Source organism: Sturnus vulgaris, chromosome 9 (genome assembly GCF_052056855.1).
Source record: "Sturnus vulgaris isolate bStuVul1 chromosome 9, bStuVul1.hap1, whole genome shotgun sequence".
In the NCBI taxonomy this organism is placed as follows: domain Eukaryota; kingdom Metazoa; phylum Chordata; class Aves; order Passeriformes; family Sturnidae; genus Sturnus; species Sturnus vulgaris.
In genome coordinates this window covers 18,366,167-18,382,270 of record NC_142251.1, presented here as the reverse complement: position 1 = coordinate 18,382,270, position 16,104 = coordinate 18,366,167, and the positions used below count along the sequence as shown (strand labels likewise).

Sequence of the window (16,104 nt, the reverse complement as noted above, 5' to 3'; positions counted from 1 at the left end):
ATGTTTCTTAAACACATTTGAATACAGTTATATTTGCTTGCCTGACAGATATTTGTTAATAGCCATTCTGTTGACATCTTCTTTATGCTGCTGCTTAGCTGACAGAATTTAATCTGCATAAATGGGTGGAAAGTCCTTTCCTCACGTGTCCAACAAACTGGAGACAAAGTGCCTGCCAATGTTTTAATTTCTTTTCCATGTTCTGGTTAGAGAGTGAGAAGAATGCTTTCACTCCACAGTGTCATGAATATGGTAATCTATGGAAATCACAGAAAGCAGGTACTTAAGTTAAGCACATACTGTACTACAGGAATCCCTGATGAATTCAAGTCTCTTCTGTTTAGAGAAGATGTTGTTGTCTATTAAGTGACAGACTGCCAGATGTTCATGAAGTAGCACAGTAATGTGTATCAGTATCTTCTTTTCTTTACCCCAGAAGGTAACATTTTCTTTATCATCTATGTCATCCTGGCTTTTGATTGTAAATGTCTAAGCTTGCTTCAAATATTAACTCTTTTTTGTTTTATTGATGAATATTTCATGACTTCAGTACATTTGTAGAATGTAAGTTGTTGCTGCACTACAGTAAGCCTATAATCCTAAAATCTTTTCCCTCACTTGGTGTATATAAACCAAACATTTGAGTTAGAACATGAAGAATATTTTGTTTCTGATTTGGAGCTAGAAGAGAAATTTGTGGCAGTGTTAGAAAAATTAAAAAAGGAGAAATAATTGTCATTTTAAATAGTATTTTTATCTGCACATTCAAGTATGGCACTCGTGGTGAGGTCACTGCAATGTGTTTTCCTAGAACACACATTATTGTTCTGTTTAGTCTCAGAGTTATTGAAGGGCTAGGGGTGAGCTCACCCACTTTAAATAATCATGGTTTAAAGAGCAGACAGAATAGTTGAGTGACTAAATGCAATGGTATATATACACACACTGTGGGCAGCAGAGCTTAGAGAACAAGTATATGGGCAGTAATTGCAGATTACTGAGACAGTGCTGTTTACCAAGCAAATAAAAGTTCCAAGAAAAAAAAAAAAAAAAAACAACTGAAAGGCAGGGTTAATTTTTTTCCTGAATAATTGTTGTGTTCTGTCCTTTATTTTAATGACATTCCCACATCATTAAAGGCACTGATGCCAGAAATATCTCAGCTCTAAGAAACAGAGCCATGAGAACCCTTTAACACAAGGGATGAAGTCCTTGTGGCTTCGTGCTAATGCAACTGCAGCAGCTCCAGGGGCTGCAGCAGCTGATGCTGGCCCAAGAAACTCTCTACCAGGAGGAAACCAGACAGAGTGAAGTGTCCCTTCCTCTGCAGGACACTCTCCTGCCCACCTGCTGTGGGGAGGATTCCTGCAGGATCCCTTGCTGGAGGTGAGCCCTGGTGCCAGCTGGATGGGCTCTGACCACGCAGTGCATGGGACTGATACAGGAAAAGCAGCCATAAACGAGGATTTAGCTTTGAATGCCTGAAAGAATAAGAATGTCTAACAGAATAAGAATTTACAGCTTCACTTTCTCCATTGCCACACATCAGTGTTTCATTAGTTAGTTTTCATTAGTTAAGCAGTTTACCCGTGGGAAAAGCTTGTGCAAAATATTCTCTCCATATATATGAATATGAAAATGTGTGTTATTTCCCACCTTCAGAGGAACAGAATTCAGATGTTGGCTTTATTATTGGGTTTTTGTTTTTTTATTTTCCCAGAAGGAACACAAGCTACCTTGACATTGTGACAAGATTTTGTTGTTGATACTGCTGCTGCTCTTGTTACTGGGACCTTGTGTTTTCTTTCTCTCTGGAAATGTTGGAGTCATGTTTCACTGTATTCTCTGAGAACAAGGAAGGAAGCAGATACTATTTCAGGAAACTTTATAGTAATCTTTCTGTTGTTGCTATTGTTGTTGTTGTAAAGTTGCAAGAGGAGGGAGGCAGACCACTGCTTGGAAATTGTAGCACAGTGTAAAGTACCTACGTGCAAGTATTACCTATACATGCAGGATGCAATAAGGATTCCATTATATGCAGCCATTTTGAGCACATCAGACTTCAGAAAGAATAAATAAGGATTCAGAATCAAGTGGGAGAAAAAAAGATTAAAGTTGAATCTGCTTTCTCTGGAAAACTTTATACATCATATACAGAAGTTTTCCATGAATGAATGGAGATTAAACATTACTAAAACCTTTATACTGAGGACATATAAAATTACCTATACAAACCTGATTTAAATTCTTGTAACTCCTGGGCAGGGCAACTGTCTACCTCACTTAAATGTTAATGTTTCCCTTATCTGATTGCCTTTCCATACCATGCTCCCACGTCCAGAGATCCTGCTTCACCTATTTTACTCTTCTCAAAGCTATTAATTCCTGTCTGCAATCTTCACACCTTTAACTGTGTCTGAGGTAGTCACTTGGCTGTGTAGCCTCCCAAGGTGTTTCACTCTTAGATTTCACCTGCCTTGCTGTTTGTCTCCCCAGTTCTCTGAAGCCAGTGAGAAACCTTCCCAGATGTAGTCCCACCAAGGCAGGAAAGGGATGAAGCCCAGCTTTTCTGCTCGTTTACAGAAGAAAGTGGCATTTGGGGAGGAGAGTATAACCAACCACAGATCAGCTGTTCTTCACAGGACAGGAGTAGTCAGCATGGATTTAAGGAGAAGAAAATGACTGACTTGGTAGATTAGAGGGCAGTAGGTGTCACCTTTAGCAAGGCTTTCAACGCGGCCTCCCATGGACAAACTAGTGGAACCTGCTGTAGCTGAGGCTGCTCTGAGCAGGGAGTTGGACTGGATGACTTCAAGTGATCCTTTCCAATCATTTAGAAAATTTGTATTTTCTCCTCCTTTATTCTGTCCTCTGAGGGAAAGCTGTTGGTTAAGGGATTTCAAAGATCTATCTACTCAGAAAAACAAACCACAGAGAAGAGTCACCTCTTGTTCTATTTCTAAAACACACTAGTTCTTGCCACTATGTGGCAAAGTTTTGCTGTGACAATTATCTGCTTACATAGCTATTAAATTCATGGACCTTTGTTTTGGTGCATCTCTACTGCAACCAGTACAGAATATTTCAGCAGTGCAATTTGTACTCTTCTTAAGCAGTTCAGTTTGTCAGATATTTTTCAGTCTTTTTTCTTGTTCTCACCGATTTTTGCTATGTGCAAGTAGAGACTTCCACAATTCAAAAACATAAAGTACCTGAAATGAGACAATTCGGCTTCAGTTTCATTTCCAGATTCATGAGGGACATTGTATCACTTAAAATTGTTTACACACTGAAAGTGCAAAAGAGGTACTGGAGAATGAACACATACACACCTTCAGAAGTGGAGACAGCACTCAAGTGTAAAAGGAATGAGATAATTACATTCAATGTGGAAAATTCACACATGAGAGGGAGTATTTTTTAAATATATTGCCTCATCACTGAATGATACTGCTACCCAAAATGTCCATTAGCCAGTGATCCCTAGAATTATTTATGTAAGTTCTTCCTGTACCTTGTGACCACTTTTCCCTGGTAATCCTTTAGTTAAAATTACTGTGTTCCAGTGTTCATTGTGCTGCCATCTCAAGAGCATACACTTCAAATCCACTGAGTACTGTAGGAGGGTGTTGCTTGTTTTTGGTTTATGATGACACTTAACTGTGCATGGTGAGCTGATCCTGGCTGCATATTAAGTGCCCACCAAAGCTGCTCTGTTAGCCCCCCACCTCAACTGGGCAGGGGACAGAAAATATAATAAAAGGCTTGTGAGCCATGGCAATCAGGTTGGTTAATCATGATTTTCCTTTGGTGAATGAATCCCTGCTGACTAGTCCTGATGACCTTCTTGTCTTCCCCTTGCCCAGAGATGGCCTCCAGGATCAGCCATTCCATTGTCTTTCCAGCTGCTTGTTCCCTGTGTGCTCCTTGTCCATTTGAAGACTGGTGTGACATTTGCTTTCTCACAGTTCTCAAGCATATTCCTGACTGCCATGACCTTTGAAAGATGATGGAGATGGCAACAATCTCTGTTAGTTCCTCAATACCTGTGGGTGCATCCCATCAGAGTTCATGGACTTGTCAAATTTGACTAAATGGTCTCTAACCCAATCCTCCTTTGCTAAGGAGAAGTCTTTCTTTCTCCAGACGTTCTCCCTCCTTTCCTGGGTCAGGGATTCCTGAGGGCTGGATTTGGAAGTGAAGACTGCAAGAAGGTGTTCAGTATCTCAGCCTCCTCTGCATCACCTTGCAAGGTTCCTTTTCCCATTCAGTAGCAACCCCACATTTTCCCTCATATTCCGCTTGCTAGTGAGGTATTCCTGTTATCCCAGAGGCACTCCCACCTTTCCTGATGGGCTCAGCCCTGGCCAGCAGCAGGTCCCTCTTGGAGCCAGCTGCCCTTGGCTCGATCAGATAGATACAGGAGAAGCCTCTCCCAGAACCCCTGTAGCCCACCACTGCCAAAACCTTGCCATGCAAACCCAGCTGAAATCTGTGTCTTCCAACAGTAGATGGCATCCAGCCCCTTAGGAGCAGACAGGTCCTAAATAAGCAACCAAGGACTACATCATGGAGACATACATGGATTTTCCCAGAGTAAGGATCAGATCAGTTTCCAAGTTAGAAATAAAGTCTGAGTCATCTGATGCCTATTGCACTGCCCTGTTCACCAGCCTGTTCTGCTGCTTAGGCTGCTTGCTGGTGTGCCCATAAAAACTGCAGCAATCTGAAGTGGAGGATTCTCTCTACTTTTAGCCATTAGGAAACAAGCACCTTTTTTAGTTCATAATATGCTCAATTACCTTTAGATTGATCCGTGAATAAATTATAATCAAAACAGACTTACTCACTTTAAAGCTCTTTGGCTTAAGGTTTCATTGTTGATTCATTAAGTTGTCAGTTCTCTATTGGCAGGGTAATACCTTTTTATATCTGAGTAGAGACAGGTTTAGTGGAAGATACTGTTATCTTTAAATGAGCAGGATTTAGGTTTTTTGGTAAGAACAAATTCATCAATGATAAATCCCCGGAGAAGGGACTGAAACAAAAACCACAATGTTGCTGAAGATTTATACAGTTCATCAGTTAAAAGGCGGCTTTTGGAAGCAGAGGTGGGGGGAGGATTTATGTTTTTGTTTTCTTTCTCTAAAATATTCCAGCAAAATATTTCAAGCTTAAAGTTTTGTGATAATGCAATTATGAACAATGAAATAATTCCACTTAATATATTTATTTAGACTCCATTCTTGATGTTATCCCTCCAGCAGAAACACATTGAATTATGTCTATATAGAGACAGATGGATACAAAGAATGCAGCTATAGACATCACTGATACAGATATATAAGTAGACAAGAATTATCTAATTACTCTGCTTGTTGCAATCTTGTAAGCACTTGCTATGCTCCACATATTCATATTAATTGTTTTTTCTAGGCAGATGTTGATATCACAAAGATACCAGTGTATGGAGAGTTTAGTGACACTGGAATATCTGGAAATTAAAAAAATAGAAGTACTGTATAAAGATTTCAAAAACAAACAGAGTTAAATACACCAAGCTCTGTGCTTGTGCTTTCATTGGGAATTTTGTTGTTAAATCCCCCATGTGCTTAGGAAGTTGTCCCCTACAATGATTAGAGGTGATTTAATTTTAAAATCTCTTCAATATCCATCTCTCCTGCAGTTATTTCAACATTTTTCCACTTTTACTATATCCAGTAACACACTTCATTAAATTTCTTTTTGCCATTTCATATGGCCTTTGACTGTAAAATGTTTGAAATTGCAGCTCTGAACAATAAGCAGTCTCCTCAGCATTCCATATGTCTGTGCATTACTCATAAGGGGAACCATCAATAAGTCCTTCCTAAGCTCCTGAGGCTACATTTTCATGTATTATTTATTGCTATAGAAAAGATTGCTGGTTTTCAGTGTTGTTTAATAAAATTTGGCTTGGCTGCTTGTGAACTATTAGACCCCAAACACAAAATAACCAGGCCATTTGTATGGGGACACAGTCACCTTCTGTGAAGTCACTGGAAGCTCATTGTGTATGTGCCCAAGCCTGGACCAAGACCTATGTGTTTCCTTAATTGTTTTGAATTCCATTTAGCCAAATTCTTGATTGAAAAACAGCAGTGTGCACAGCAAATATGAAGGTTGGATGTCAGTTTTCTAGATTAATCATAATTTATTTTTAAAATATGTGGATTATATGGTTTAATTTAACTGCATGCGTGTCATTACAGAACATCAGAATTATGGAAATGAAGGCATTGCACACTTCTCAAAATGCCTGCTGTACATTCCAGCTAGCAGTTATGATAGATATAAATATCTAAATACTTCCATCTCAGAACCATGAAAATTAATTAACCTTTGTAATTCACTTTTTACCTATACACAAAAATAGATTCTTTTTCACACTTTTCCTTAGGTCTGTGTGCAGAAACTGGGAGATGTGGTGTATATTAAAAGAACAGAAAAGTCAAGGATTTATTCTGCAAAGATTTGGCTATTGTTCCCAAAGATGATCTTCAGTCAGTCAAGCCGTGAACAACTGCCTCCTCTCTCTACTACTTCAGTTAAAACCTCAGCAAAATTAGCTTTGCTACCTACTCTTAAAGTCAGCAATTCAATTCCTGGCCAGACAGGAAAGAATCCAAAAACACTTTGTCATCAGTCTCCTGCCCTCTCAAACCAAAGTTGTTGGCATCAGCACATAAATTATGGAGAGGAAATAGTTCCTCAGTGACATAGCTACTACTAATTCGTAGCCAAAAATATATTTCTAACTCATAGACATACAAGAACACTTTTAATCAAAATTTGTAATTTTTAGAACTCTGCGAAAAGTTTTAGGTTTTCTAAAAGTCATATAGAGAATTGAGTTTGTGTGTGTGTGGTTTAGAGCCTATTGATTAATAGACAAATTCATCCTTCTACTAATTTTGCTGTTTAAAATAATTCTGCTTTTGCTGCCTTCTTTGACTTCAGTATGTAAGGCCACCACCTTACTGGTGTTTGTTGGAATTCTCAGAGCCTGATTTTAAGATGCCCTGTAACATTTCATGTACAGCAACTGCACAGAAAGGGAAGTTTGATGCCTGTAAGGAAGCCCTTGAACATGGCATGCAGGAGCAAAGTTCCCATTGAACAGACAAAATAGGAGCACTCTGCCAGTGGGCAAACTCAGGCTACCTGTACATTTGGGACAGGTGGGATCTGCAGCACCCCCGGCCCTGCCTTGCCTCTGGCCAGGCTGTGGCTGTGACCCAGAGCAGGGCTCAGTCCCAGAGGGAGGCACCTCTGGAGAGCTGGACACGGCGAGGCTGGAGCTGAGCTGCTGTTAAAAATGTGTTGAGACCACAAACCAAATCTCAGAAGCAGGGGAGCATTTCAAGGATCTCACCCTCTGACTGTGTGCTCAGAGTGCCCAAAAGCCAGCAGCCAAGAAAGCTTTTGTTTGGCACAGCAAGAAGCCTGAGGTGCCAGGGTTGGATATTGTGACTGACGGACATCATTGAGGAATTGTTCTCCAAAAAAGTAGCAGAAGAGCATGGTAACCTCTCCTGGATTTACTTCATTTTAAAAAATAATAATTTGTAAATTTTTAAATAATCTGGGGTTTAAAATTCACATTGAAATTCCCTCTTAAAAAATTGATAAGCACAGCAGTACTGTATCTTGTTCGATATGCTCTTTGAGGTTGTATTATTAGCGTGAATTAATGCCAGCAGCTGCTCGGGCTATGTATCCCCTGTTACTACCTGCTGCTTTCTGCAGTACTGCTGTAGCTTCTGAACAGGCTTGAGTTAGGTGGATAAAATACTTCTGCAGAATAAGGAACTAGTTTCAGGGGAGGAAAGGAATGGTCTATTGCATCAAGCAAAAGTCCATTTTTCTACTATTTTCCGCTCACATAAATCTGTGATTGTGGCACACTACAGTTGTCCATATCTCTTCCAGGTAAGCAAAAGCATTTTATTTTTCAGGAAGATGAGTGTTTTAGGAAATCTGATCCAGCTCTTTCACACTCTTGGATGAGACATAAAAATTTTCCTCTGGAGTTTGCTTAATTGGGTTCAAGGACTAAATGTTACAGAAAAGATGGCAAATAGGACAAAGAGGAAAATTAGGAGATTATAATGTGTGTCAGTTCATTTAGTGATTTTTAGCCTTACTTTGACAGGTCAAAACAGCCTTCCGTTATCACACTGTCAAATACACGTTTGGAAGCTTTAAAAATATGCATTGATTTATTCAGATATTGATACGAATAATCTTAAATACTGGTGGACCCCTTCTATGTAAACTGATAATTTTATGATACCTTTCTACATAGTATAAAATGAAACAGAAATAAAGTTAGCATTTGAATTATTTAACATTTTTATATATAAGCAAGTATGCAATGGGGAAATAATAGACTCTTGGATGCTGACCTGCAATTCAGCTATTTTTCTGCTGTGAGATATTAATATTTTACTATTCAGTGTATATTTCCAAGTCAGATCCCAATGTTCATATTTGATTTTTATTCACTTCTCACTCTGGTACAGTCTTACTGATTTCAATTTCAGCTTCCTGAATAAGAAGCAAGTTGCAGTCAGCATGGACTTGAGGTCTCACCCTTGGGTCAGTCTCGTCTTTTTATTATATCTGCTTACTAAGCATAATCTTGTTTACTGATTTTTGTTTCAGAAACTTCCCAGTTTTGGGCCTTACCTGGAGCAACGCAAAAAGATAATAGCTGAGAACAAGATTAGACTGAAGACACAGAACATGGCTGCTGAGCTTCCCGAGAAAAGCCACTTCATTCCAAAGAAGCCCATTCCAGCAATCAAGGTAACAAAAATACATGCACAAGAAATGATAGGCAGTTGACATGCACAGTCATTTCTAGCAGTTTGAGTTGGTTATTACTGCTTTTAAGCTTGTTAGAGGGCATCAAAGACAACTCTTTATGCAGACTTTCTAGCTTTTAACCAAAATCGATGGGAAATGATTTGTGATGTACATGTATAGGTATTTCCCTAATGTCATTTTTCAGCGTGACGATATTCAGGCAATGGAACAGTAGCTGCAGATCAAGCAGGGGTAATGCCTTGAAGAACAAAGCAGAACTGTTTAGAATTTCTTTCAGTTTGAATGCTACAGTATGAGCTGTTTTGCATGATACCTTTTGATTACTTGCACTGTGCTAAATGCCTCCATCCCTCATGTAGGATCGATGGCAAAGGCTGGTGTTCAGGACATATAAAAGCTGTGTCATAGGTTTAGAGATTGAACTTTTAAGACTGGAGAATGTTTGTCTTAGTAGCTGATCCACCATCTACAATGAGTAAATGTCAAGGTAAAAATAAAAGCTGTGACCCCTATCTACTGCATAATCCATACATTGAAGCTTTTCCCTTCCCTTAGGTAATCAATAAATATCAATAAAATGAAACGGCATGAGCTAATTATTCTAGGTGTTCACTTTAGAGCTTACTTAAACTTCAAGTCTGAATAGGAAAAATATTTTTTTTAAATCCGGATTCTCATGTAGACAATTTATAAAGCAATATGACAATTACATCTGTTGACCTTGTTGACTTTCTTCTTCATATATGGAGAGTATCAGATATCTACATGATCAGACATGTAAGAATTCTTGAAAAAATAAGGCCAAGCATAAAACAGAACATGAGCTGTGGCTCAGAAAACCACATAATGCCCAAGAAAATTTTGCAGTTTACCAATACATCCAGTATTCCAAGCTAACTTTTGCCACTTCTGTAGATCTCTCTCAGGTTTTGGGATTTTTTATTTTGGTTTATGTCATGCTTTTTAAAATCCCTCCCCTCCCCTTGTGCTGAGGTTCCCTTCTATATATAAATACAAAAAGTTGCAAAGAACAGCTATCTACTCTTTTTTTTCTCACCATGATGAGCATTTTCAAAGCCTGTTTGACCTCAGAGGTTTCATGGTTCTGTTCTCTTTGCAGGGAGAGTATTGATGTAGGGAAAAAGAGAAAGAAGAAGCAACAGCCAATAACTGCATTTTCAATGAGATGGCTTGCTTCTGAAAACAGCAGAAAACCAAAAAACTGATAACCATCCAAAAGCAAATAAACTGAATGAAGGGAAAAGTTTAGCAAGAGGGGAAAACAGACATGAAGACTAGGAAAAAAAAAAAAAAACCATTAAAAAACTGAGGTCAATAATTTATCGTGCCTAACTCCAAGTAGAAAAGCAAAAAAAGATCCAAGTAGTTTGAGATAGATTAAAAAGAAGAAAAGAAAGCCCACTGCAGGGAAGAGGAAAATGAATTCCCCCAAACACAAACATTTGTTTACACAGATACTGAATACTTCTGAGTGGTGTCAGAGGAGCTTCTCAGCCAGACAAATGAGGGAATCATCTTCCTCCTCCCTTTGGTTAAATGCAATGAAGGTATTCCAAGAAAACAGGCCTTGCCAAAGCTGGCTGCTGGCAGTGTTTCAGTGTGACCCTCTCTTTCAAGGGAACGTTCTCACCAAAATGGCAAAGCCAGCAGTGAGAGGTGCTGCACTGGGTTTGCATGGCAAGCTTTGACAGAGGTGGGGCTCAGGGCTGGCTTCTGTGAGGAGCTGCTGGGAGCTGCCCAGAGCTGGCAGAGCCCTGGCAGGACAGACCCACCACTGGCCATGGCAAACCCAGCAGCAGCAGAGCCTCTGGGATAACAGGATTTAAAAGGGGGAAAAATAACAGCAATTTCAGTCACAGGGAGGAAGGAGAATATGGCCTCTTGAGGGGTCTGCTTCATAGAGGACCATGAAATAAAGTCCTGGAGGGAAGACAGGCTCAAGCAAGCTGGTAATATCCAAGATTCATCTCTTCCAAGCTCAGGACTGATGCTCTCCAACAAAGAGAAAGTCAGGGAAAAATTCCCAGAGGCCTGCAGAGATGTACAGTAGCTCCTGGACAAACTCAGACATGACAAGGAGGCCCTCAGAAAGTGACCAAGATGATCAAACAGTAGGAGCACCTTTGCTATGTAGACAGACTGAGAGACTTGTGGCTGTTCAGCCTCAAAAAGAGAAAGTTCTGGAGGCACTCTAGGCCCCATTCCTGCACCTAAAGCAGAAATAGGTGCCCTTGAAAGAGCTATGACCCCTGCCTTGTCTGGTTGTATTTTTAGGGGGTTGCTACAAATTTCCTGATGCCTCCCCAAAATTTCCTCATCTGTCTAATTGGCTGTTGGGTTGGTGATATGTAAATTCCAACACTTATATAAATTCCTCATGCTGTCAAATTGTCATTTATTTGTCAATTTAAAACCCCTCTGTGATTATCTAAAATCTAATTTATTTTCGGATGTCTTTTCCCATGGCTTTTCTCTTTATTTTCTCTATTTTTCAGTATTAATTGAAACTGCATATATTGATATTTAACAGAGTTGTTTATTCTTTTCTCACTTGTCTGTAATATTAGAAATTGTGGGTATGTGCCCTGGATATTTTCTTTTCAGTTGCAGTTTTGTACAGCTCCCACAGATGTGTTTGCCTACCTCAGGTTGCCTCCTTATTGCTTTAATTTCTTTCTTTATATGTTCCTGTGTTTTTCTTCCTAATAATTTAGTTCTTTGTCCTTCGGGGCCCATACCACAATATTCAGTCACCATTTATCTGCTTATTTTATTTCCTCCTTTTTTTCATTCTGGAAGCCTTGCTGTAGAGATTGGTAGTTCAAACATTCTGGCACAGCTCTCTTAGCTAGGGCATGACATGCTGTTCCACCTGCTGGAAAAATATCCACAGAGATCCTCAAACTTAAATTATTTTCACCCTTCTTTGTACAAATACATTTACATGATCTTTTGCATTTACATATATGCAAGTGATTTTTTTGCTGATGTGTAAGTACCCGTCTAAAAGCCAGCACTGCAAGAGGCATTAGGCACATTTAGTCCAGTGCTGTGCTAAATCTCTAAAAGCCTCTTGAGAGGTGAGGAATACTGAAGTGAGGACAGCTCTATTTTGCCATAACTATTTTGTACCATTTGGATCCTTCCTGGCATGTATCTGTGTGTTTAACATGAGTAGTTTTGCCTTGTGCTTGCCTGCATGGAAGAGACTAGATAGTAATCTTCATCATAAATATAGAGGTGTTGCATATTTCAGGTGGAACTATGCATGTGTCTCCCCTAATTTATGGGACTCTAAGGCTGCTTCTCCCAAGTATATACTCCAACATGAATCACAGAAATAATCTCCCCTGCAATAGCCCGTAATGGTCTTCTCTTCTCTTCTCTTCTCTTCTCTTCTCTTCTCTTCTCTTCTCTTCTCTTCTCTTCTCTTCTCTTCTCTTCTCTTCTCTTCTCTTCTCTTCTCTTCTCTTCTCTTCTCTTCTCTTCTCTTCTCTTCTCTTCTCTTCTCTTCTCTTCTCTTCTCTTCTCTTCTTTCTCTTCTCTCACAGTACCTCAGAGAATATTCTCATTTTATATAGTGGTTCAGTAAATTTTAGTCTTTAGATACAGGGAGAAATCCTAGAAATACAAACTTCCTCTTTCCCTCCCCACTCTGTGGCAGAAGGACTGCCTCGTGTGGCTCAGCAATATAATAGAATAGAAAAAAATCATTTCAGTTGGAAGGCACTGACACTGACCACCTAGTCCAACTGCCTGACCACTTCAGGACTGACCAAAAGATAAAGCATGTTGTTAAGGGCATTTATCCAAATGCCTCTTAAACACTGACAGGCTTTGACCACCTCTCTAGGAAACCTGTTCCAGTGCATGACCAACCTCTCAGTAAAGAAATGCTTTCTGATGTCCAGTGTGAACCTCCCCTGGCACGACTTGGAACCATTCCTACATGTCCTATCACTGAATACCAGAGAGAAGAGATCACCTACTCTGTGATCATTTCCCCCACTCAGAAAGCTCTAGAGGGCAAACTACAAACTAGACAAGCCCGAAGTCCTTTGCTGCTCCTCATAGGACATTCCTGCCCTTCCCCAGCCTTGTTGCCCTGCTCTGGATGCATTTGAGTACCTTCACATCATTCTGAAGTGGTGGGGCCAGAGCTGCAGGCAGCCTGCTGGGTGAGGCCCTGGCAGTGCTGCACACAGTGGGGTGGTCCCTCTTTTGGCCAATTGTGTTGTGTTGTATTTGTACTGCTGTGTTTGTTGTGTTGTGTTGTGTTGTTTGTGTTTGCTGCTTTCCAGGACATGGTTTTGCCCTCTGGGCTGTCCGGGGACAATGCTGACCCACCCCGAGCTGTGCCCACCGGCACCCCCACATCCCTTACTGCAGAGCTGCTCTGGTTGTGTTTGTGCCTGGTGTTACTCTATCCTAAAGTGCAGAATCTGGCATTTGGACTTGTTAAATTTCATCCCATTAATCATTGCCCAGTGCTCCGGGGCACTGTGCTTCTGTTGGAAGAACTGGAATGACTGCGTATTCCACATCACGGCTGATTAATTAGAACAGCAGCACTACAGTACTTATGGGGCCGGTTTGTTTGCCTCTGATCAGGACAGTCCCATGAGCTGTCAGTGGTGTCTCCTACCCTGCTTTTTCCTGTAGCTTTCTTTAATCTAGAATGTATCTGTCGGCAAGATCAGCAAAAGTTACTTTGATAAGCTGCTTGTCAAACTGCATTTTTTCACTGTGATAGCACCTGTTCATCTAGTTTTGTAAAATACTTACAAGTTCCTTGGGTTTTAATTTAGTTTAAATGAAAACTTGTATCAACTCTACAGTCTTCTGGTTCAAAGCTTTTCCTGAAAGAATATTAAACAGCATCATTGCTAAACCAGAAAATTGAGACACTTAGTTCTGCTAATATTTTACCTTTTCTGAACATTGATCATTGCACTCCAGCCCTTTATTTTTTGCTCTGTTTAGCCACTAGGCTAGTTAATTGTAGAGCTCTCTTGTGTCACAGGCCACTGTCAGAGGCTTTGTCAAACATTAAAATTACTGGGGTTTTGGTTTTTTAGGAGAGTTTTTTAAATTTTTTTAAAAAATTTAATACTTCACAGTCTTCATAAAGAATTGTGATCGATACAATAAGTATAATTTTCATTATAGACACCATATTGAATTATGTCACAAAGGTTCATTTAAGTGGACAACACTCACAGGCATACAGTGTGATTTTTTGGGATTGTCCTGTGCACAGCTAGTAATTGGACTCAGTGATGTGAGTCCCTTCCAGCTCAGGATGTTTTATGATGTGGTACGATTCTATGATTTGAATTATTTTCAAAGTCCCACTTTAACTAGTACTACAGCTATTTTAGTGAAAACAAGGCTTAGAGGTCCCTAAATCTCAGAGTACTTTTAGTAGCCTTTTTTAAGTATTGGCAAAGTGTCTAATCTTTCAAGAAAAGTTAGTTTTACGTATTTTTGTAAGCTACTTTACTGTAAATTGACCTTGATCATGTACCTTCAGATTCTGGTGACTTTTTATTCTTTAATCCATAGTTTTATTTCTAACATTTCTTCTTTTCATCTCTCGCTCTCTGACTGTACCTCACCTTTATTGCCAAAAAAGATCAGGTGGAAGGCAGGTACCTCCCCAGTGTGTGTTCCCTTTGCCTTGCTTTATGACATGCAGTACGTGCCCTGTGTATGGCTTTCTAATGAGAGCCTGTGATGTTCATCATGTCTAGAACACAGTGTGGTCTTTTACAAAAGCATCTGCATGAAGATGGACACAGCAGGTCTAAAAGGACTAGAGCTGAACCATGAATTCTATTTACAAATATATGCTTACTAATATGATGACTAATGAAAAGCTAATCATCATAAAATGGTTGATACATTAACACTAAAATGCACCTATTGTAGAATTGCAAAACTAATATCCTGCTGAACAGATCTTCTCCTTGTGTATACTCAAACTCACATCTGCTTAGCTTAGTGACAAAAGGAATTTTTTTTTCTGTATTCATTAGTTACATAAAACTAATGCATTCTGCTCTGATTCTCTCCATAGCAACTAAATTCCCTGACAGTTCCAGTTGCAGGACTACATTCCTTTCCCAGTTTTTTCAGTTACGTTGAGGAGGACAGCACAGAAGTAATCAAAAAGAGTATTCTAGGTCCCTGCTGTCACAAAGGTGCAAATTTAACTTCCAGGGTCTTTAGGGTTTTTTTTGGTTTGGTTTGGTTTGATTTTTTTTTATTGCTGCTGGTAATGCATAAGCCAGAAAGAACACAGCTTGACTTTCAGAACCTGGCTTCTGTTTGCAGGTCTGGCAGTTGGCAAAAAAAAAAAAAAAATCTGTAAACAGTGCAAATTTGATCCGGAGGCCATTGAGATATAGCAAGTGTGGAATCCCATAGTGCCATTTTAGACAGTTGCTTTTTGGAGTGAAACTGCTTTAAACAGTGAAAGCTGATTATTTCTTGCTGCACTGTTTATTTTGTTCCAAGCATTTATGATCTGATGAAAACAAGAAGCTCTGAGATGCTGTAAAAGAGTGCACCTGCAGAACATCTTTTAAGTACCATTGCTTTTTTAGCCAATAATATCTTGAAACTTTGCAAATGAATAAATATACAGTCTTTGCTTGAGAGAAAGAAGTGATTAAAAGACACAACACCAATGAGTGTAAATGAGGACTAAATCATTGACACAGTCTTTTGAAATCACTTTCAGGCCTCTAAAGTGCCATCATGCTCCCTATTTGGGATTCTAAGTCCCCAAAAGTGTATTTTTGTGAGCTATGAGAAGTGAGACTTGGTTAAAAATGCAAATATCACCATGCCTTATGCACTGTTTTTGTTTTTCCTTTTATAAGTTTGTGGCTGGAAAAAATCAATTTTGATCATGTTGTTTCAAGCAACCATTTCCTGAGCTATTTAATGCTACCCCAAACCTTGGACTGTCTCCCTCATCTCCTCCAGCTGTTTCCCTGGAAGGGCATTAACCACCTCACTCCTTTCCCATTTAAAAAGCCTTCTCTAATTTCCAGCTTTGAATTTATTCATGGCTGGCTTACAATCGTGTGTTCTTGTGCCAACATTGTCATTTAACTTAACTAGCCCCTTTTCCTCCCTGATATATATATATAGAGAGATATTATATTCCTACTCTGCCATCCTCTTCCTGGGCTAAACATCTTG

The 16,104-nt window shown here is 39.5% G+C and overlaps 1 protein-coding gene and 1 long non-coding RNA gene across 3 annotated transcripts in view; one reads left to right on the top strand and one right to left on the bottom strand.

Moving 5' to 3' along the window:
- The window catches only part of LOC148222831 (uncharacterized), a 123,942-nt gene that overhangs the window by 51,583 nt on the left and 56,255 nt on the right, over positions 1-16,104 (bottom strand). The window lies entirely within an intron of this gene.
- Positions 1-16,104, top strand: part of DPYD (dihydropyrimidine dehydrogenase) — a 337,856-nt gene that overhangs the window by 315,640 nt on the left and 6,112 nt on the right. For both annotated transcript variants that reach the window (XM_014884797.2, XM_088170031.1), the window contains exon 21: positions 8,707-8,850. In XM_014884797.2, the coding sequence (XP_014740283.2) occupies positions 8,707-8,850 (144 nt within the window). The remainder of the gene's footprint in view (positions 1-8,706; positions 8,851-16,104) is intronic.